Source organism: Eschrichtius robustus, chromosome 9 (assembly GCF_028021215.1).
Source record: "Eschrichtius robustus isolate mEscRob2 chromosome 9, mEscRob2.pri, whole genome shotgun sequence".
In the NCBI taxonomy this organism is placed as follows: domain Eukaryota; kingdom Metazoa; phylum Chordata; class Mammalia; order Artiodactyla; family Eschrichtiidae; genus Eschrichtius; species Eschrichtius robustus.
In genome coordinates this window covers 50,621,030-50,644,364 of record NC_090832.1, presented here as the reverse complement: position 1 = coordinate 50,644,364, position 23,335 = coordinate 50,621,030, and the positions used below count along the sequence as shown (strand labels likewise).

The window sequence follows — 23,335 nt, the reverse complement described above, 5'->3', positions numbered from 1 at the left end:
CTGTATAAAAAATAAAAATTTCAAAAAACAATGACATGTAAACATTCCATTATGAAAAGTCATGAGTTCTTCTATCACTGAGAGTCCTCAAGTAGAGGCTGGATAACCTTCTACCAGCAGTGTTGTAGAGTTTCTTCTTGTAATCTGAGGTTGGATAAGATGATTTGGAAGGAAGGTCATCTCTAGGATTCTGTAATTATCATTATCACAGCCATGAGACATCTGCTGGGTGGGATCATTAGCAGAAAGTACGTGATTTATTCACATATTTATTAAGCACCTACTATGTGTCAGACACTGTTCTAGACACTGGAGATACAGTAAAGAACAAGACTGACAAGGTCTCTCAAGGCACTTATGTCCTAAGATAGGCAGACAAGCACTGAACTAATAAGACAATTTCATATTAGGATAAATGCCTTGAAGAGCACAAACCAGGATGATGGGAGAGAGTGGTTGGGGCAGGTGAGAGTCAGGAGCTGCTTTAAATTAGGTTTGGAGGGAAAGTCTCCTTGAGGAGTTGAGGTTTGAACTGAGACCTGAATGCAGAGGAGGCGTCTGTCCTGAGATGACTGGTGAAGGGTGTTCAAAGCAGAGAGAACATGCGCAGAAGACCAGGGCAGGAATGAGCTTGGCATATTTAAGAAGCAAACAGAAGACACAGAGATGGCCAACAGACACATGAAAAGGTGCTCAACCGCTAATTATTAGAGAAGTGAAAATCAAAACTACATTGAGGTATCACCTCACACCAGTCAGAATGGCCATCATCAAAAAGTCTACAAACAAATGCTGGAGAGGGTGTGGAGAAAAGGGAACCCTCCTACACTGTTGGTGGGAATGTAAATTGATACAGTCACTATGGAGGACGGTATGGAGGTTCCTTAAAAAAACTAAGAGTTGCCATATGATCCAGCAGTCCCACTCCTGGGCACGTATCTGGAGAAAACCATATATAATTTGAAAAGATACATGCGCCCCAAGTTCATTGCAGCAGTATTTACAATAGCCAAGACATGGAAGCAACCTAATTGTCCATCCACAGAGGAATGGATAAAGAAGATGTACATATATACAACGGAACATTACTCAGCCATAAAGAAAGAACGAAATAATGCCATTTGCAGCAACGTGGATGGACCTAGAGATTATCATACTAAGTGAAGTAAGACAGGGAAAGACAAATATATCACTTATATGTGGAATCTAAAAAAAAAACTGATACAAATGAACTTATTTACAAAATAGAAAAAGACTCATAGAAAACAAATTTATGGTTACCAAAGGGGAAAGTACTGGGGGGAGAGAAAAATTAGGGGTTTAGGATTAACAGATACACACTATTATATATAAAATAAACAATAAGGTCCTACTGTATAGCACAGGGAACTATATATTCAATATCTTGTAATAACCTATAATGGAAAAGAATATGAAAAAGAATATGTGTGTAAGCATAAAACTGAATCGCTTTGCTGTACACCAGAAACTAACATTGTAAATCAACTATACTTCAATTTTTTGAAAGCATATAGATTAAAATACAGCAAAAACATTTCACTAAAAAAAAAAAAAAAGCAGCAAACAAAGCCAAGTGAGAGAGGCCCAGAGGAATGTGCTTTAGGATGGAGTGAGGCATAGGTAGGGGCCAAATCTCATAGGAGCTTTGCTGTTATTTATCCAGTGAGAAGCATGGGGGGTTGGCGGGGGGTCGTTTTCAGTGAGAAGTGGCATGCTCTAATGCACTCTCTAAAAGATGACTATGGGTGCTTTCTGGAGGGTGAATTGTAGGGGCCAAGGATATAAGCAAAGAGGGGAATAGGAGGAAACTCTAGAGAAGTGTGGTTTCACAGAAGCCAAGAGAAGAAAATGTTTCGAGAAGGAAGGAGTGGGCAGCAGTCTTGAATACAGAGAAATTAACAGGGAGGTATTGATGGCCTTGAGGAGCAAATGTTTATGGGTGGTAGCTTTGCAAGCCCACTGCAGTGAATTTAGGAAAAAATGGGAAGGGGGTAAGAGAACATGGGGAGCAGAAACCATTTCAAAAATGCTGTGGAGGGCTGCAGAGAAATAGGACATTGGGAGGAGGGTATAGGGATCATTTCTAGGATAGGAGCTACTACAGCAGTTCTCTGTGCTGACAGGTGGTCTGCAGAGAGTCAGATACTGGGGGTGCTGGACAGAGTAGTTAATTGCAGGAGAGAGATCCTTGAAAGGGCCCTGTGAATTGTTTTGCCTCTTTATTGGAATCCAAAATTTCATTATCTTTGATGTTGATTAGTTTGTCGGAATGTTCTTGTATTAAGTTGAACCATATGAAGTTACCAATACTCATATATTTTTGACCTATGAAAACAGCAGTGGCTTATAATTCTACCTAATAGAATTAGGATTTTCGACCTTAACTTAGACAGTTTCTCCCATAGGTCTTTATAGTTTCTATACATTTTTAATTCGGAAACAGTCTCAAACTTACCTCAAAGTTGCAATTACAGAACAAAGAATGTTTCCCTCCCCGCCTCGAACCATTTGAGAGTAAGTTGCAGACCTGATATTCTGTCTCTCCCTAACGTTTGAGTAGGTATTTTATATAAATAAGAAGATTCTCCTATAACATCACAGTACAATCTAGTAAAATCAAGAAATTAACAGCAATACATTGCTGCCAACTAATCCTTCAACCCCGTTCAAGCTTTTGCTAGTTGTCCCAATAATGTCCTTAATCTCAAAAGGAACTAGTCCCGCATCTCACATTGCAGTTAGTTGTCATGTCTCTTTAGTCTTCTTCATTCTGGAACAGTTCCCCAGTCTTCCTTGATTTTTCATAACCTTGACACTTTGAAGAATACAGTCTAATGACTTTGTAGAACCGCGCCCAGTCTGAGTTTGTCATGGTTATCTTTGGCAGTTTGGTAGCCAGCCTTCAAATTGGCCACACCTCCTGTTATTCAAACCCTCATGCAGTCTCCTCCCACACTGTACCAGAGTTGATCTTTGTGACCAAGAGCATAGAGCAGAAGTGGTTAGGTTATAGAAGCGATCTCTTGGATCACTTGTTCTGGGGCAAGCAAACATCCTATGGATAAGCCCAGATGGCAAGGAACTGAAGCATGTAGCCAACAGCCAGTGAGAAACTGAGGCCTGCCAACCATGTGAGTGAGCATGGAAGTGGATTCTCCAGCCCCAGTTAAACCTCAAGGTGACTGTTGCCCCAGCCAGCAGCAGGACTTCAACCTTATAACAGACCTAAAACCAGAATCACCCAATTAAGCCACTGTCAGATTCCCGACCCCCAGAAACTGTGACATCATAAATGTTCGTTGGCTTAAAGTACATAATGAATACAGGCAGGAATATCACAGAAGTGATGGTGGGTTCTTTTTATTGCATCCTATCAGGTGGCACACAATTTCAATTCATGCCATTACTAATCATCTTTATTTCAGTCCCTTGATTAAAATGGAATCTTCTGGGCTTTTCCACTTTTTGCTCTTTTTTTTCCCCCTCTCTTTTAATTAATGAATATTTTGTGGGAGATACTTTGAAATGATGTAAACATCCCTTTCTTCATCAAACTTTCAATTATTTCATTTACTTATTTTTCTCAGTATGAGATCTTGGTTTTCTGTTTTATTCGATGGGATATAGTCTGTTACTGTCATTATTTATTTTGATACTCAAATTGTTCCAAATTTCACCTGTGTCCCTTCAGCCTGGCTCCTGTGTCCTCTGGACACATCCTCATCATTCTTTAAGTACATCCTTGATTTCTGGCACAAGATGTTCTAAGCTCATCATGTTCTTTGCCTGCCCCAGCCCTGAAATCAGTCATTTCTCCAAGGACCTCAGGTTCTTTTTAGTGGAAAATGGTATTAAAGCCAAGGTGTGGGCACTATTGCCATTGGGGTGTCATTGCTCCCAGGCCCACTCAAAGGACATATATATATTTACATATACTCATAGATGTAAATATATACAGACATATGCAAATATATACATATATGTATATACAAATATATACTACATATATATATCATATAATATAAATTATGTATTTGTAAGTATAATACAAATAAAATATAGATATATATCTTTAATTCCATAAATTCATACTGATGCCTCTAATCGTAGGGTACTCTGGGGTTATTCCGTCCGTCTCCCTTTCCATATTAGTGACCTCCCTCTCCAACAGTGAGAAACATGGCTCCGTTACCCTCACTATATTTATCTGATTCATTCCCTCGTATATAACCAGTCTTCCGTCACCACTGCATCCACCCCTTCCCCCACATGGATGCCCTCTATTCAGGCACTGACACCTTTTCAGAGACACCACCCTCATGAGCGCCCTCCTTATCCCCTTGGGCCCCAGGCCACCGCTCCACATGGATGTTCACACCCACTTCTCCCTGCTCAGGCTCTGAAATACCACCTCAGGCTGCCCCTACACGTGGACGCCCTCCTCACGCACTCAGGCCTAAACTCCCCACACTGGATCTGCCCTTCTCACCCCACTTGGGCCCCAACACCCCACAGGCTGTCACAGGCTGCCTCTCCTTGCTCTGCCCCCTTCTAATGGCTTTCGGGCTGACTTGTTCAGGGGAGGAAAGGGAAGAGCAGGGCTTTGTGATTTCAGAAGGATGCCAGCATGGAAAGGGACATTCTGCTCCCCCTCAGCTCAGTTGTGAATTTCGTCTGTAGTAGTGGGTTCCAAATTTCTGGTTACACCAGAATATCTTGGGAAGCTTGCTGAAATACAGATCTCAAGCAAACAGAAGACAACACTAAAAACAGGGAGCAATCAAAGCGTCCTTAGAAAATGGTTAAATAGATTATAGGGAGGCATTCAGTTTTCATTTTAGACTTTTGGTTTCTCTTTACATTTTCTACATTTATACCTTTATATTACTAATACTAATGGATTATGGGCCATGTTCTATAATTTTCTATATTAAAAACATAATTAGCAAGACTGTTGTTTTTTTAAGCAATACAAAATACAGACTTCCAGACCCTATTGCTGGAGATTCTGACTCAGTACACCTGGGCTAAGACCTGGGTATCTGTGCTTTGTAAAATTCTCCTTTGAGTGTAATAATCAGACAGGTTGTGGAACCCCCGCTCCATCAAATCCTCCACAGGAGTTCCCTCAGCAGCTGTGTCTGAGTATCCACTGGGCAGCGTGCCCAACACCCCATCACAGATGAACACTGACAGCAATGAAGCCACATGAGCTTTCTGAAAACTCAGGACAGGTAGGTTTTGGTTTGAAGGCTCATGATCCTACTGATAGCTCCTTCCAAAGTTAGTTTTGTCTGATCCTTACTGTTATTAAAGTGAAGGATAACTCTGAAAAGATGCAGGTTAAGTACTCTTCAGAACTATCAAGGTTGGGCTTCCCTGGTGGCGCAGTGGTTGAGAGTCTGCCTGCCAATGCAGGGGACACGGGTTCGAGCCCTGGTGTGGGAAGATCCCACGTGCCGCGGAGCAGCTGGGCCCGTGAGCCACAATTGCTGAGCCTGCGCGTCTGGAGCCTGTGCTCTGCAACAGGAGAGGCCGCGATGGTGAGAGGCCCGCGCACCGCAATGAAGAGTGGTCCCTGCTTGCCACAACTAGGGAAAGCCCTCGCAAAGAAACGAAGACCCAACACAGCCATAAATAAATAAGCAAATACTTAAAAAACAAAAACAAAAACAAAAACTATCAAGGTCATCAGCGACAAGGTCAGTCTACTGTCACCGCCAAGAGGACCCTAAGCGGAGATGACAACTAAATGTAATGTATCCTTGATGAGGTCTTGGAAAAGAAAAAGGACGTTAGGTAAAAACTAAGTATGGATTTTAGTTAATAATAATGTGTCAATATCAGTTCATTAATTGCAAGAAATGTACCATCCTAATGGAAGACGTCACTAATAGGGGAAACTGGGGTATGTATGGGGTATGTGGGAACTCTAGTTCTATAAATCTGAAGAGGTTCTACAATAAAAAGTCTTAGAAAAAAGATGCAGGTAACAGGAGATGTAATGATGTGACATGGCAGACTCAGTGATAGCACTCTGTAAATCATCAGGAAAAGGTGAAAATATTCAAATGGGCATAAAGAATATAAGTAGGTGTCATCACTTCCATGTGGGAGATAAGACACAGGGCCATTACTGCAGCCCATTGGTCTGCGTCTCCAGGAGTGACAGGCCACTGCTGCTGCTGTTCCAGGAAATTTGAGGACAGAAGGGACAGATTGCTCCCAAAGGTCACCGTGGAAATGTCTGATAGATGACCAGTTGCCTTGAGGGAGAGTCTGGGCCTGCGTACAGGCGGGGAGAAAGGATGACTCTGGGAGGGGCAGTTGTATTCTTTGCCCTTTGAGAACAGCTGTTAACAGGCTTGATGTGCAACCTGTCCTTTACTGGCAGAACAGACCCAGTGCTGTGCAGGGTAACCAGTTCCTGTTGCCTGTGGCTCAAAGCCAAGTGTGCTCTCATTAAACAGCAGCTGAAATGTTCACGTTATGGCCTACAAAACAGTGCAGCCAAATATCATTGGGTGCTCTCCTGGTGTTTGTAATACTAGACACAGCTGAAACAGAGGAAAAACTGCATTTTTTTTTATACTAAGACAATATATCCTACAAAATGGGAGGGAAATCCTACAACTTATAAATTGCATCCTAAATTAGAGGCATTTTACCTGTTTCAGGTCCAAAAATCATCTTACTTTGTCTAAAACCAAAAGTCCTTTTAAAAACACAAACCAACATTTTAATTTTATAGTTGTCAGAATGTAGAAGAGTATCATTCTGCCATACATGGACCAATAAAAATACTAACAGCTATGGCCCAAACATCAAAAGGACCACCATTGCCACTCATATATGTGCTTGTAGTAGACTGTCCCTTCTGTCTCCTAGGGCAGTGAACACAAATGTGTCCAACTGCTGGAAGTATCCCCTTGTTGCTAGAACCATCCAGGAACAGGGTTACCTAGGCGCCCGTGTGCTTGCTCCCAGCTAAAGCAAGAAAGAGCTGGCGCTTCCTGTGCTTTTGCACGTTGGCTGGCTATGTGGTCAGAGTTCAGTTGCAGAAAACATAATCCACTCTAGGTAGATTAAACAGAAAGTGATTTATTATGGGATTTTCAGTGGCTTTCAGAATCACCAGAGGGCTAAAGAGACAGACTGTAGACCAAGCTGCCAGGAATGACTCCGCAAAGCACATGGCAAATCATCAGAGTGGCTGCTGCATCTGCCTAGATCCGGAAGGTATCACAGCAGCTGCTGGCTGCAAAACCAGCCACCTCAGCTATAATCAGGAAGCTGCCACTGGGGTGGCCAACTCGAGAGCACGTTGCCTTTGCCAGAGTCTGCAAAAAGGATACCCTACATGCTGCTGCTTCGCGTATGAGTCAGTTCCAAATCAGACTCCTGCGAGTATAAGTGGTGGGTAGAACCTAAATCACATTTTGAACCCAAATTGCAAGGGACTCTGGGATGTTATTTTTTGTTTTTCAGCCTCTGCATGCAGGAAGGGGAGTTCAGATGGATACTGAGGAATCTAATTTATGTTATCTGTCGGAGTCTGCCCTGCTAGCTACCCAGTTATCTATGCATATTCCTCTTGCTATAAGTAGAACCCACTCCCTCCCCCATACATCACTGCATCCCACTCAAAGTCCAGGATCTCTGGGTTTTGTGCAGCTCTCTTGAAGTCCAGATTAGGCTTTTTGTGATCTAGTGACCTATAAATTAAAAGACTGCCTGTCTGCTCTCAATATACACTGGTAGCAAAGGAGGATTAAAACTATCCAGAAAGGGAGAGAATAGAAATGTACAATTGCCATTTGTATTAGCAGTCATCAAATGCCACTAGGCAAGAATGGTGAAAGCACCCTGCTCGCATGATGGAGTGAGGTCCTTGAGTAGCCATCGGAAGGACTCCCTTGTTCATTAAGCCCGTGACCCAAATCTAACTGATGTCCTAGCCATCTCCAATTAGCTGCAATAAAAGTAAAGCTGATAGGCAGTCATTTTTTAATTTTCCTAACTCTACTTGTACTTCTTTCTGCTGCCATAGTTGTAATAATGCTTGATTAGCCAGATGTAAGTGAACCGCGAGATTAAGGGCTCTACCACATTCTCCGCACTTCCCCCAAGTCTCTGCATCACTAGGATAGCAGCCACATCTGGACCCTGTGGTATTCAGCTGTCTCTGAGGAGACCAAGTCCTGACGGAGTAGAAATGGGAGTTGAGCTGGAAAAGAGTTTCTCTGAGCAAAGCTCTGGGTAAGGAGAAGTGGTGTGGCAACGCCTACCTCAGCAGCAAGGACAGTATAGCCATGCAGGCAACAATATGTCACATTTAGGGACCAGCTTTGGGGATGGGTGAAAAATATACTTTAAAAACAGACATGCCTAGTTGGTTCTGGGAAGAAGACAGCAGCAACATAGTTTTTTAAATCTCTGAGTCATCACATAAAACAGAACAACTAGGGAGCACAACCAAATACACATGGGCAGCATTTACCTCAAACCGCGTAAGTTATCTACAAATCACAAAATATAAGCAGGTGGTGGAGGTAAACCGCCAACAGCCACAAGACCTGCGTGATGTCCGTGCTGTACGAGAGGAAGGAGTCAGGAGGGGACAGCAGGGCATCTGACAGACCTGAGACCAGGAGAGCCCCAGAGTAGCTAACAGGAGTGCACTGGAAATGGCAGCTGGCTAATCTGAGCACAGCAGCTGAAACTGGGAGGGGTTTTACCCAGTTCAGTGCCAGGTGAGTGCAGGGGCTCTTGATGGGTTCTGAAAAGAGCTGAGGCAGTCTGGGCTAGATTAACTCCTGAACCCGACGGCCAAAGCTCCCTTCCAGGCCAGGAGAAAGTGATGACAGTGGAGTCAAAACTGGGCAGGACAGTGGCAGGAGGCATGAGGGAAAGAGAAAGTCCAGATAGAAGAGGGGAAAGAGAAAAGGTAAAGGAAATCTCAGAAAGCAAGCTGACATGATTTTAAACAACAAAAGAGGGAGTTCTGTCAAGTTAGATTTTCCTGAACTACACTCCATTCTAAAGGTTCAGGAAAATTTAATTTTGCATAATGAGCAACAGGAAAGTATCGAGGTCCAAACCCATATAAAGTTATTGGGAGAATGAAAGAACACAGAGCAGAATAACATCCCTCCGATGAAAGCATGCCAGAAAGACAACTTGATAAAAGAGGTCAAAACTGAAGCATACTATTTCAAAATGAGCTTAAAATACAAAACTTTAAAATTCAAAAAGAAATGAAGAAAGAAAGATTTAAGAGAAAGTGTCAAATATTGGCAATAGGCAAGGAAGATTTAGCATGGATAGGCGGAGTCTTGATGAAGAAAAACAAAGCAAGGGAACAAAAAAAATACTAAAAACAGTAATGCCAAATTTTTTTTTTCCTAAAATGTAACTACTTAAACTACGTATTTGAATAGCACAACACATACCTGAGAATAGTGACCAAAAATGATACAGTATAGTATGTTAACTGAACTTTAAAGGAAAAAGATCCTTTAGACATCTAAAAAGAGAAAGTGACTTTTAAGGGAAAGAAAATTAGATTATTCTCAGGCTTTATGTCAGAGAAAAAAACTTTATGTCAGAAAAAAAAAAAAAAATGGAGCGCAGATGGTCCCCAACTTACAATGGTTCAACTTAAAATTTTTGGGCTTTACGACGGTGCAAAAGCAATATGGGTTCAATGGAAACCATACGTCAGATTTTGAATTTTGATCTTTTCCTGGGCAGTGATATACAGTATGATACTCTCTTGTGATGCTGGCTCCCACTGGACAAAGATGGGAAAATTTGCACTTCAATAAGGATATTAATTACAGTAGGATGGAACTCATCAAATATGTTTAAATCCATGAGTTTATGATGATTTTTTAAAAATCTGGTCACCTTAGAAGGATGATAAGGAACTATTTCATTATCTGGAAAACAGACAAAGAATCAAGCATATGACTTTGAATCATATGAATTGTACCGTTGGGTAACCAAACAAGAGATGAGGAAAAAAATCTTTTTAAGAAAGTGTGACAGGGCTTCCCTGGTGGTGCAGTGGTTAAGAATCCACCTGCCAATGCAGGGGACACGGCTTTGAGTTCTGGTCCGGGAAGATACCACATGCTGCAGAGCAACTAAGCCCGTGCACCACAACTACTGAGCCTGCGTTCTAGAGCCCACGAACCACAACTACTGAGCCCACGTGCCACAACTACTGAAGCCCACGCGCCTGGAGCCCGTGCTCCGCAACAAGAGAAGCCACCGCAATGAGAAGCCCGCACACTGCAACGAAGAGTAGCCCCGCTCGCCGCAACTAGAGAAAGCCCGCGCACAGCCACAAAGACCCAACGCAGCCAAAAATAAATAAATAAAATAAATATATATTTTTTTAAAGTGTGACAACTGATAAATGAAAAAAAAATAAGATAATTATCATCTGGCAATCCCCAGTGAATTAATGGATCTAGGTATTCATATCAATGACTGTGGGCATCAAAAAAGATAAACAGCTAGACACTGTGGCCCTCCTGATGACACAGCACTCCACCACCTGTGGTCTCGCCACAGCAATTGAAGCAAATTCTCACCAAGCCTCTGGATCCAATTGCTGGCTTGCAGGAAATATAAAGGACAGAGGAACATTTTTGAACTGCGTCATGAATATGCCATCAGCAAAACCCAGACGAGAGAAACTCTACAACCTGGTTTCTGCGACAGACAAATTGTAAGGAAAAGATAGGAGGGAGAATCTGTAGATTAAAAGCCCGATCACACTTTTAAACTATAGTCTAGGGATGCACATTTGTATGAAAAAAAAATTTTTTTAAAGTGCAAAGAAGTGATTACTGTAGAAGTCAGGTTGATGGCTACTTATGAGGGGAGGGAGGGGTTGTGATGGGGATGGAGCACATAGAAGGGGCTTCTGGGTTGGCTGCCAAAATTTCTGTTTCTTGACCCAGCTTGTGTTTACCTTCTAATAATTGTGTGTGTTTGTTTTGTGTGGTTTTCTGTTATTTGTCTTATTTTATAATAAAAAGGTGAAAAGCATTGACAGATTTGAAGCACAGTAGTTTTCCATGATAACTATTAGGTAAGCATTGTTGTTTTTTTTTCCAGTGTATATGTATGGCAGTGATGTTATGACATTTTAACCAAAAACTTTACTCTCACAAGCTTGTAATAGTCTCTAAGGCTCTTATGTATAACAGTGTAAACTAGAAAGTCACATGTTAAAAGCAACTGTACTTTTGTTTCAGTGTCTGCACAGTGGAATGGACATTGTAAAAATGAGGTCACATGGACTCATTTGAAGTATATCACTGTGGGGAGTGTTGAGATTATATATATACACACACACACACAGCCCTTCCCTCAGCGTTATGTTTAAAGAAAATATATGTATATATTAGTATATATAAGCATAACTTACATATAAATATATCTGTGTACATAACATACATGTGTATGTGTACGTACATACATACACTTTTTTCATCTAGTTGATCTGATGAAAAATAAGTCTTCAAAAGATAGTTTTTTGTCAATCGTACCTCAGTAAAGCTTTAAAAAAAAGAGTTTAGCAGCCTTAGACATTCACATGCATGGATTTCTTTGAGATATATTAAGGTCATTGTGTACTTTGATCTATAAATAACTTTTCTCTCATGTTAATGTGGCTTAGGCTTAGGCATTAGATCCTAACTTTTGTGAGACTGCAGTGCCTTTCTGGCTGGCCTGTCACTGACATGGCTCCTGACACGTTGAAGGCAGATGAGTGTTTGAGAAACCCACACAATGAGAGCTCTGCTGCCCTCACACTCCATAACCAAATGACATACTCCTCTCCTATCAGAATCTACAAAGACCTCGTCTGCTGTAAGCAGCTGAAATTCCTTACTGCTGAGCCTTTGAAGGGCCTTATATACAGAGAAGGCTGCCTGCACCCCTGGTCTACAAGACTGCACATTTTAGGTTCCATCATCACCGATTATATTCTTCAGTTCCTTCTCATCACCCCTTTTGCTCCTTCTAATGGTGGGTTGTTTAGGGACTGGCATTACTGTCATACTTGCTTTAATGCATTTTAACCTGCTTGTGAAATTTCTAACCTCTCTTCCAGTATCTCTGCTGGAGGATGGTTCAGTCATCCCATTGTAATAGCAGCTGTTCAAAGGATTTGGAATTTGTTTGGATTTGAAGGAATCAGATTTATACACTATTCTGTATCTCGCTCATTAGCTCTCAATGGCATAACAAGACTGAAAATTTAATTGCACTGTGGGGAAATCATGCATTAGGTTCATAGCATTTTGTGGGTACTATATAGACTTGCTGTTTTAGCAGGAATAAAAAGAAAATTATTTTTTTTTTACCTTGATGATGTTTAGAATGTCAGCAGCTAACAGCATGGTTTCATGTCCTAATGCATGGATAAGTGTTTGCCCCTCAAGCCTGTTGCCTTTACTGTGAGGTCATGTATGTCTACCCAAAGACACATGCACGTGCCCTTGGTTGGGGGGTCGGGGCAATGCGTATGTGTGGAAGGCAGCAAATGTGCTTGCCCATATCTCCAACACTGAAACTGGCTTGACAGGGTATATGAAAGCAAATTACATGGGCGGAGCCTGCTTTCTAGCATCCCAGGATATAGGGACTTATTTTGCCTTTTGTTTCGTTTTATTAGAGGTGGTTTGAAGATTGACACATTCCTCTTGATTTCAGCCCATTTAGTGAGTTTGTTAATCTGAGTCATTGTTTTCTCACCTCTAAAGGGGGATTAGAACGCACCCCTCCTGCCTCACCCTTGTTTTTTGAGCTACTTGGATAGTTTTGCCCTGCTAGAAAGCACCTCAGCTTCCCCTCAGTGCCCCGTCCACCTTATGGTTATCTGAGGAAACGAACTTAAAAGCCAGACTTCCATTGGAAATCATACCTCCCTATCATCTAGACTCTAGATTCTAGAGTAATCCAAATCACACTGCTTTCAGGTTCTGAATTTAGATATCCAAGGTAAAATCATCTTCCTTAAACAGACGCCATTCATTTATTCAGGGACTAATTATTGAACACTTACTATATGCCAAAGATTCTTCTGGGCGTTGGTGGTAAAGAGGTAAGCAAGATAGAATTCACATCCTGGAAAGTATATAAACAGATAAATAAAAGATCAGATAGTGATAAGTGCTATGCAGGGACGTATTATGTAAAGGCAATGAGTTTAGAAAGAGATACTCAGGATTTCTGAGAAAAAAAAAAAGCAGGAAAGAGGTTCTAGAACAGTCTGTCCAATGGCACTTTCTGTGATGAAGGAAATGTTCTATACTGCACTGTTCAATGCAGTAGCCACTAGCCACATGTGGTCATCAGGAACTTGAAATGTGACTAGTGCTACTGAGGAACTAATTTTAAATTTTATTTAATTTTAATCAATTTAAATAAATATAAATTTAAATAGGCACATGTGGCTAATGGTTACCATATTGGACAAGCATGATTTGAGAGCTACATTTTGGACTTAGGTGTCTATACTTGTACACTGAATAGGAGGAATATGCAGCATTATCTTGACTTTTTTTTTTTTTTTTTTTTAATTTTTTTTTTTATAGCTACTTTTTTTTTTATTTTTATTTATTTATTTATTTTTGGCTGTGCTGGGTCTTCGGTTCGTGCGAGGGCTTTCTCTAGTTGCGGCAAGTGGGGGCCACTCTTCATCGCAGTGCGGGGACCGCTCTTCATCGCGGTGCGCGGGCCTTTCACTATCGCGGCCCCTCCCGTTGCGGGGCACAGGCTCCAGTCGCGCAGGCTCAGTAGTTGTGGCTCACGGGCCCAGCCGCTCCGTGGCATGTGGGATCTTCCCAGACCAGGGCTCGAACCCGTGTCCCCTGCATTAGCAGGCAGATTCTCAACCACTGCGCCACCAGGGAAGCCCATATCTTGACTTTTTAACATGAAGAAGCAAACACATTCTCACCGTATCATCTTGGTAGAATAGATTCGTGACTAGGCTTCAATGTATGAATACTTTGTTGGAAAGATACAAGCAACCTAATAAGGGAACTAACGAGAAGCAATGGATGGTCACAAAAAGATGTTAGAATGGCACCCACAAACTGAGGGCTAAAGGCTCTGAGCAGTATTAAAAGCTAGAAAGACAGAAAATCATTGCAGGGACTTCCGTGATGGTCCAGTGGTAAAGAATCCGCCTTCCAATGCAGGGGACACGGGTTCGATCCCTGGTTGGGGAACTAAGATCCCACATGCTGCAGGGCAATTAATCCCGCGTGCCACAACTACTGAGCCTGTGCGCTGCAAACTACAGAGCCCACATGCTCTGGAGCCTGTGTGCCACAACTAGAGAGAAAACCCACATGCCACAACAAGAGAGAAGCCTGCGCACAACAACGAAGAGCCCACACGCCACAACGAAAGATCCCATGTGCCACAACTAAGACCAGACGCAGCCATAAAAATTAAATATTTTTTTAAAAAAATGATGGCATGGCAATGTGTGCCATAGGCCCCTCTGCCAGTTAGGAAATAATAGCCCTTATTGCTTAAAAGAAATTACAAAGCCGGCAGAAAGGCAAATAGAATAATAAAGGGCTTGTGCCATTAAGACATTTGCTGAGGTTTTACCCCACTGAGACCGGAGCATCTGATCAACTTTGATCCTGTCCTAATGATTGTTTTCTCCCAGAAGGTAGAGGAAAGTAAAGAGAGGAATGACCTGATGCTGACCATCATCTGCAAATAAGGCTGTTGGTCAGGGTCTTCCATAAGGGCTTCTTCAGCTATAATATTCTTTTGATTCTGTCACTCAGTCATGAACCAACAGAACCATTTGGTGATGTGAAAACAGCAACTTGGGAAAACTTGGGAGTTTGTGGTAGCAACAGAAGGGATCACCAGGAAGGGAAATATATCCTGTGATTAGAACCATTACTAAATTTTCTGGAAAAGCCAAATGGTGTGCCAAAATGCTCATCATAGAAAAAGTATAAGATTTTAACATATTGGAAAAGTATCACATGTATAAAATTATTGAAATAATGCAAGTATTATCTAGTTCTTCTATCACCAACCACAAATCGTCATATCATTACTAAATCCAGAAGACATTTCAGTCTGACCAATTAAATATTTTCTTGTCAAACCAACATATGCTTATTGGGTACTGAATATGTATAAGTCAGAAATACCCTCAACGGGAATTGAACTTTTAAAGGGACTCAAACTTTTGTTATGCATCCAAGTGTAAGATACCATTATTATAGGACATGACATGGTCATATTATAACCAAACGAATAATAACACATTTAAGAAAGAGCATAAAAGGGCACCAATAAGGATCTTCTTCAAAAACATGTAGTGTGTCTAATGAATTTCTGCCTAAAGTGTTTCTCTTCTGTGAATGGGAACTGCAGTTAAGGCTAAGTGTCATCAATCCTTGGTGTTTGAGTACACTGAGCAGCCCATAAATGAACTAAAGAAGACTGCAACGTTCCTTGAGAGGAAATACAGAGACTTCCTTGAAGATGGGACTAGGTTTTGTAGATAAAAAGAAATGAGCCTGCAAATTTGTAATTATAATAATTCATCTCCAGAAAGACTACTAGCATTTGAATTAAGGGCAATAAGTCATATCCCTTTGAGGACTGTGGGGAGAAGCTGAAAACAAAAATTCTGTTTATGGATAGGAGAGAAATGTCGAACGTTTTTTTCCACCATGAAAGTGCAATAATAAGCCATCTCTTTCTACTGGAATGAATAAAAGAAAGTAGTCTTACAATTTCCACATCATTTAGTGTTTAAACACTGGTCTTTTCACCCAGAAACAAATGCCATCTAAGCTAATAAAAAGACTATTACATGTAGTGTTAGAAGTGTTATTGGGGTTACCTCCATCTCTTTCCAGTGCCCCTCAGAGACAAGGTGCCCACCAGCAGCCCCTTGTGAGGGTCTTGGATGTTTTTATATTTCTTCCTTGCCTTGCGTAAGCCAACGGGGAAATCAAGTGTGAGGACATTAGGAAATGTAATATTGCTACTCATGTCTTTATAGTTAAGTGTTAAATGATGCCTGCTCAATGTGGGATTAGTGGTAGTGTATCATTTAAGAAGAAAGTTTCTACTTAAAAATGTTCAGTGCTGTTGACTGACCACAAATAAGATTTTATTTAGCATTTTAGGTTACAGTTTGGTCTCCTTAGACCAAAGACTCTCAAACTTTAGCGAGTAGCAAAATCAACACCACAGTGAGGTGGTGTTGAAGCCCTAAACCCACCTGCCGCTCAGTCTGATACCACTTAAGGCTGACGTTGACATTTCACATTTAGAGTGTTTGTAATGGTTTTTCATTACTCCACGGGGCATTGAAGCAGTTTACTGAGAAGTAGGGTGAGGACTCCTGATTGATTTACTGATAAGAAACCCCAGGCAGTGGGTGGCAGTGGCTGGTCTGTGGCCCTGTTCATGGTTGTCCCAGCCCTGCTGCTGTTCTCCCTACAGCCTGCCCACCTGTGTATTCAGCTGAGCTGCTGAAGGACAAAACAATGACTTGATGACTTGGATTCTCCTTTTCTCCTTTTCTCAGCTGCATTAAGGTTTAGTTCCCAGATGGTATCTCTCTGGTGTGATGCCTGCCGGAAAGCTCTTGGTTAATGCACACAGGGTTGCAGGCAAAGGTCTGGCTTCAAAGCACAGAAACCATTAGTCCCATTTTTAAATCGACTTTAAATGTCTCATCTGTGAAATGGAGGGTGTAGACACTAGACAGGTGTGGATGGTGGGGTTCAGGAGTTGCTGTGGCCGGCACTTTGATGACAATCTCTAAAACCACTAATGAAGCCTCCTTTTTAAGTGTTCAGGTTAAAATGGTTTGACCCTGAATATTAACAACCGTTAAAGAATTCTAGCATCTTGCTTTGAATTATGTACATGACTGAAGAGTTGCTATGATTTTGTGAGGGAAAATTGAGAAGAAGAGTTCATATATTAATCATCCCAACCATTTGTCATTATAACGTTACTTTTGTATTTTGAAGAAAAGCACTGCTGCCAAGCTGGAATTCAAATTGACTCAGCTCAGGATTCTTTCACCTGGGTCTTTTTTTTTTTTTTAAACTTCGAGTAAATCACTAACCTTTGGTTTTTATTTATTTAAATAAGGGTGTAGTCTAAGATCATGTGAAATTATTAGAGTGCTTTGGAAAAATGAGAGTATTTCATAAGCCATTTACCAAATTTGAGTTTAAATATATTACCCCAAGGTCAAAACAATTGAGGTTGACTTCCAGAAAGAATATTCCACCTTTAGTTGTATTTTATTTCACAGCGATTTTAAGCAGAGTCTCCAGCCAAGGCACGATGTGTTAGTTTTCTAAAGGCAAAGTACAGGGAGCTACCTTGACTGTTTTCTAGGAGAGTAAGAAAGACCTAAGTGTAATTGTAATGCATCCTATGAGGATGGAGGGTTTTACTGGACACCTCTTGTCTCCCATTGTGTGTCGCTCACTGCACCTTCCTAGTGTCCCACAAAATGTTGACGTTGCAAGTACAGTCCTAGCTGGGTCTGAGGTTCAGTTCTGCTTCTGACTGCAGGGAATGCCCCCCCAGCTCCAGGGGTCCCAGCTAACCAAACAGCCAGACGTCCAGGATGCCTTTCTGTTCCTCTGATATGATGTACATGAGCAAGACTGAGGTCCCAGCCCAGCAGAATAGATTCTCCAGATCTTTTCTCTTTGTGGTCTTGGTACCCTGATGTGGAGAACCAACCCCCGCTGCTCCGCAGGGCCAGCCCTGGGCTAAGCAGTGGAGTGTGCTGTCGTTGTACCCCCAGTCCCCCACAAGGGGTAGCGTACCATCCTCACCTACCCACGGCCTGCCTCTTCTTTTTTTTTTTTTTTTTTAAATGCTCCCTTTTTTTTTTTTTTAATTTATTTGGTTGAGTCAGGTCTTAGTTGCGGCACATGGGCTCCTTAGTTGTGGCATGTGAACTCTCAGTTGCGGCATGCATGTGGGATCTAGTTCCCTGACCAGGGATCGAACCCGGGCCCCCTGCATTGGGAGCATGGAGTCCCAACCACTGAGCCACCAGGGAAGTCCCTGCCTCTTCTTGACCTTCCACACACACTCACTTTGCAGCACACCTGACTTGGTGGTTGATTCATCCCTAGAGGGCCTGTCCCCTGCCAAGGAGGTAATCACTAGCAGGTGCTCACACTGCGATGAGTTAAGCGTGTGTCAGGCACCCAGCTGCATTTTGACGAGGCCTTTTTTGGAGACAGCACCTTCCCCAAGGGTGGATGGAAATTTCAGGCACTATGGCAGTCTAGGTGGGGTGGGAATGGAGGGATATTTTTGAATAGAGAGGTTCTTGGGTGCTTTTCAAATCACCCCAGAAAGGAAGGAAGCTGCCTATTACAGATTTACAGTCTCTCATCCAAAAAATCTGAAGCCAGATGTGTTTCAGAATTCAGAATTTTGGGGGTGTTAGCATATACCTTATAAGAACATCCCCAGTGTGATCTGAGGCTGATAAATAAACACATTAATATTCACATGAAGCAGGCCGAGTATTGTATGTTGTACCACCAGATGAGTTTCAATTGGGTTAGGGTTTGCTGGCAAAGTAACGTTTGGTTATTACAGCTTTTAGGATTTCAGAATTGGAGCTAAGGAATTATGCACCGGTAACTGTTAACAATAGTACACTTTTATTGAGCACTAATAGTGTGCCAGGCACTATGCTAAGGGAACACTTTACAGATATAAGCTTATTTACTCCTGCCATCAACCTATGAGGTAGGAATTATTAGTATCCCCTACTTCACTGATCCCTACTAATAAGTCCTACTTAAGAAAACTATTGAGTACATACCAAGTACCAAGGAAAGAGGGCGAAAAGTCTGTACAGCCCCTACCTCAGGTTACTTCAGTCATGTGAGGGAGGCAGATGGGCACACAGACATAGGTGTGCCCAGGGCTGCGGGAGTAGAGGAGGGGTGCCCATCCAGCCTGCATGCCGGGGAAGGCTCCCTGGGCAAGTGCTGGTCCTGCTCTTTCAGGCAGAGGAGGAAGCCAACCGAGAGGGAACAGGGAGGTCACTACCACCACTTGTTACTACTAAGTTCACTCGTTCAAGGTCAGTGGCTCTCAAGTGCTTTTGAGGTCAAGGTCCCTATGGTCCTTTATTTTCTTTAATGTAGCTCTGTCCTCGCTTCTCTTCTATAGAACACCCATCTCAGCTTTCTCCCAAGACAACATCTATGAAGTTCAGCCTCCACAAGTAGACAGAAAATCTACAGAGATCTTCCAAGCCCACATCCAGGCCAGTCAAGGTATCATGCAGCCCCTGGGGAAAGAAGACACCTCCATGTACCGAGAATACATCAGAAACCGCTACCTGTGAAGAGACAGCACGTCCCCAGGGTGGCCCAGAGGGGGACCAACAAAGTCCCATTTACTTATGCTCTAACTTGTTCGTCTCATCTTAAAAAGGTAATTTCCCATCAGTCCTTTACATCAGAAGGCTTTTACTCTTTTTGTAACTGGGGAATTACAAATCATTGGTAATAAAGAAATGACTGAATATTTTGCTGTCGTTGCCTTTATTTTAGAAATACTTTGCTTAGAAATGTGGTTAATCTAGTATCACACCATCACATTAAGATGTTAACAGGTATTTATTGAGGACTGGCTGTGTGCCAGGCCCTATGGTAGAGTCTGGGAATATCATAGTAAGCAGAACAGGACAAAATTTTCCTCCTGTATGAAACGAAGGCAGAGTATTTTTCTTTGTAGTTAACATTTTAAAAAATGTATGCTGATGGTTATGTTAACTTTATGTCTGGATTAAAAAAATGCGTTATTTTGAAAGCCCTCGTTCTTAGGAAATAAACACTGAAATATTTATAGATAAAGAGACAAGATGTCAACAAAATGCTCTCCAGTGGTTCAGGAAAAAAGAACACATGGTAAAGCAAATGCAGCAAAATATTAATAAATGGTAAATCTGGAAAATAGTAAACAGAAGTTCTTTGAACTTCTGTGAATATAAAATTATATCAAAATAAAACATTAGGGCTTCCCTGGTGGCGCAGTGGTTGAGAATCCACCTGCCAATGCAGGGGATACGGGTTCGAGCCCTGGTCTGGGAAGATCCCACATGCCGCGGAGCAGCTAGGCCCGTGAGCCGCAACTACTGAGCGTGCGCGTCTGGAGCCTGTGCTGCGCAACAAGAGAGGCCGCGACAGTGAGAGGCCCGCGCACCGCGATGAAGAGTGGCCCCCGCTTGCCACAACTAGAGAAAGCCCTCGCACAGAAACGAAGACCCAACACAGCCCAAAAAAAAAAAAAAAAAGTATTACTCTGCATAGCTTTTGTGGTGAGCAGTTGCATTACATAATTTGATATTTGATGTCTAGTCAGGGTTGACATGCCATGTATACGTATGGTTTGCTTTCCACATAGCCAAATATAATGTGGACAACTTTCTGCATTTTCTGACAGTTTTACACAAATGATTTGATCTTATGCCTATGCTTGCTTTTTTTTTTTTTTAAATAAAACAAGTTGTCTCAGTTTTCCCTTCTCACAAATAAAATAGAGAAGAAAACCAAGCCATCTAAAGGGAGGACGAAAATTGATCAGCCTAAATTAAGTGACCTTTAAGGTATTCTCAACCCCGAGATTCTGGGATTCTATGCAGTGTTCTGTGTTGCAGATAAAATTCACAGATGGTTTTGATCGATGCCATCGTAAAATCAGGATTAAAGAATGATGAAATAATTGGCAAGAGGAGTTTCGGTTGGCACAGTTTGGATATTGTTGGGTTGCACCCCGCAGGCCTGCAAGGCCTGTATAGGCCCAGCTTCAAGACTGAAGAGTGAGCCTGGAGTCAGCGACAGAGACGTCAATGATTTCATGGATAGGGGGAGCTTACACGTCTGAAGCAAGGTCCCAGAGTGACACCCCACCCTGTGGGGCTGAGGGCAGGTGGGACGTGGTGGCTGTCTTTGCTACCAGGGAGGGGGGTTGTTACCAGATATAGGGGGAATTGATGTCACGTGGCTCATCGGTTACCGAGAAACGAGCAGAGGGGCAGGCCCCTCACGACCCCTTTGATAAGCTATCAGGTGGAGCTGTCCTGATCTAAAGACTAGAACAGTCGCCGGCTGCAGGGTTCGGGGGGTGAGTATGTAGGAAGGGCAGTCATGTGAGTAGGGGGTAGGTGAGACAGGCGCTGGTGGAGCAGGGGATGTACAGAGAGCAGATCAGCCACCATGGGCGGCCCGCTCGTACGCTCCCCCTCTGCATACCCTGCACAACCCTAACAATCTTGGTCCAGCCCTCTTCTGCAACATTTCTGGGGTCAGGTATGTGGCAGGGGTGGGGGAGGTGGCCAGGGGGGCCCTGCAACCAGATACCACGATACAGTACAGATAGCGGCCACCAAAGAGAATCGAAAGCAAAATAGTACCTAGTATGCTAAGAACAGCCATTCGCCAGGGTGTGGGCAAATTTTGGAGCCAAGGGCTCACCAGGTCAATGGAGAGGGAGTCAGTGTAGCTGCGCCCTATCCAGTTATCAGGAAGGTAAGGCCACCCCTGGCTTTCACAGACCCAGACCCACCCTTATGGGGAGGGGAAGGCCCAGCTCTAAAACATTCCGGTGGCCTAGCCGGGAGTCAGCACAGTTACAAGTGTGCCACCCCATGTTATGTTCAGTGCCACTAGGGGTGGACCCATTAGGTCTTTCCAAACAAAAAATAATTAATCCCACTAGTCGGACTTAAGTGTCCAGAAGCCAGCCTATTCCACTCCACACTGCACCGTCCAGGGAGGCTCACGGGCAGTCACTGGTAAAACGTCTGATTCGTGGTATGGTTAACATTTACCGACAGGGGTCTTTCTGACGTACTGGCGTGCGGGACAGGAAGATGGTCAGTCTTCCCCCCCCCCCCCCATTGTCAGTCATCCCCACACGGTTGCATTAGCTGGGTCAATTTTTCATGGAAGTCCAGGGGAAGACGACAACAGTATCTCACTGTAGACCCAGCAATTAGACTCATTACACAGTGAGGCCTTTGTTGATGCTCAGTCCTTGAGAAGATTTCCTCTGCTCAGGACAAAATGTAAGCCATCTAACACACAGGGGAGATCATGACAATTTAGCAATATACAAACTAACTGCATTGTGAGCGCCTGTGGTTTCTGTCCTGGTCTGCAATACAGTTCAGAAAACTCAGGTTTTCAGTAATACAGGAATGAGTCTAAAATCATGTTCACAATAACCACCTAGTTTTACCTTTGTTGTAAGAACCGCAGCTACTCCATTTTGACTTTCAAATGCATTCCCCTCCTCAGTGGCCAAAATAGATGTGCAACGCATGTTCAATAGGCCACAAAACAGGCCACTGTGGTCAGTAAAGTTTAAGTTAAACCATGTGTAAACCAGAATGATTTCCCCATACCTCCACATGTGAAGATTTTTCCATAATTTCCCCTTTTGATTGCAGAACTTTCGATAGCCCAAAGTACATATCCCACAAAGCCAGGGTGAATGCTGCCTGCCTGCCCTAGGTCCAGATCATGTACCTTTGTGTTAGACCTCCTTTATATTTGCCTAGTTATCCACGTTGGGGAAAAACTGATGAGATATCATGAACAAGCTCAGGTAGTTGATGCGGAATTAGAGGCTATACATTTTACCAATTATTGAATTGTCACACAAGCAGACTTAAAGCAAGCAGTTTACACATCATGAGTAGTTATACTCTGTAATAACTAGATAATTTTCTTTTCCTCCTGAACATCAGGACAAAAATGTGGCTAATGCAATAACTTTCATAAATCTAGACCTCAATTAGCAGAACTAGAATTTAACATCCACTGAAACATAATATTTCTCTCTAAAACTACCCTTATTTCCACCAAACACTATCAAATCAAGACTAATTTGCTTGCAAAATAAGTCTGGTCAATTGACCACACAGGCTCCTCCAAACTGGCTGTGGTGGAACTCCTCAGAAGGAGTCTCAGACCGAATTCCCAAAAGGCTTCTCAAAGCCAGGAAAGCCATGCCAAAGGCCTGCCATCAGACTCCACTCAGTGGATTTCTCTCTTCTAGAGGTCCCCAAAACACCGAGATTCCTGCACATGCCAGCAGACAGTCTTTCCCATTCACCTGATTAGGCTGCTCAGAACTACGAGTCTCCAGTTTCTGGAGGGATCAGGCAGAGAGAAAAGAAATACGTTTCAATTCTACCCACAGGTGTAGTTTACCAAATTGCTGTAAGTCA

At 42.6% G+C, this 23,335-nt stretch overlaps 1 protein-coding gene across 1 annotated transcript in view; it reads left to right on the top strand.

Moving 5' to 3' along the window:
- Positions 1–19,624, top strand: part of FIG4 (FIG4 phosphoinositide 5-phosphatase) — a 129,886-nt gene extending 110,262 nt beyond the window's left edge. Inside the window, exon 23 of the mRNA XM_068551406.1 lies at positions 19,267–19,624. Coding sequence (XP_068407507.1) covers positions 19,267–19,444 — 178 coding nt within the window. The 3' untranslated portion in view covers positions 19,445–19,624. The remainder of the gene's footprint in view (positions 1–19,266) is intronic.
- The last annotated feature ends 3,711 nt before the right edge of the window (positions 19,625–23,335 follow it).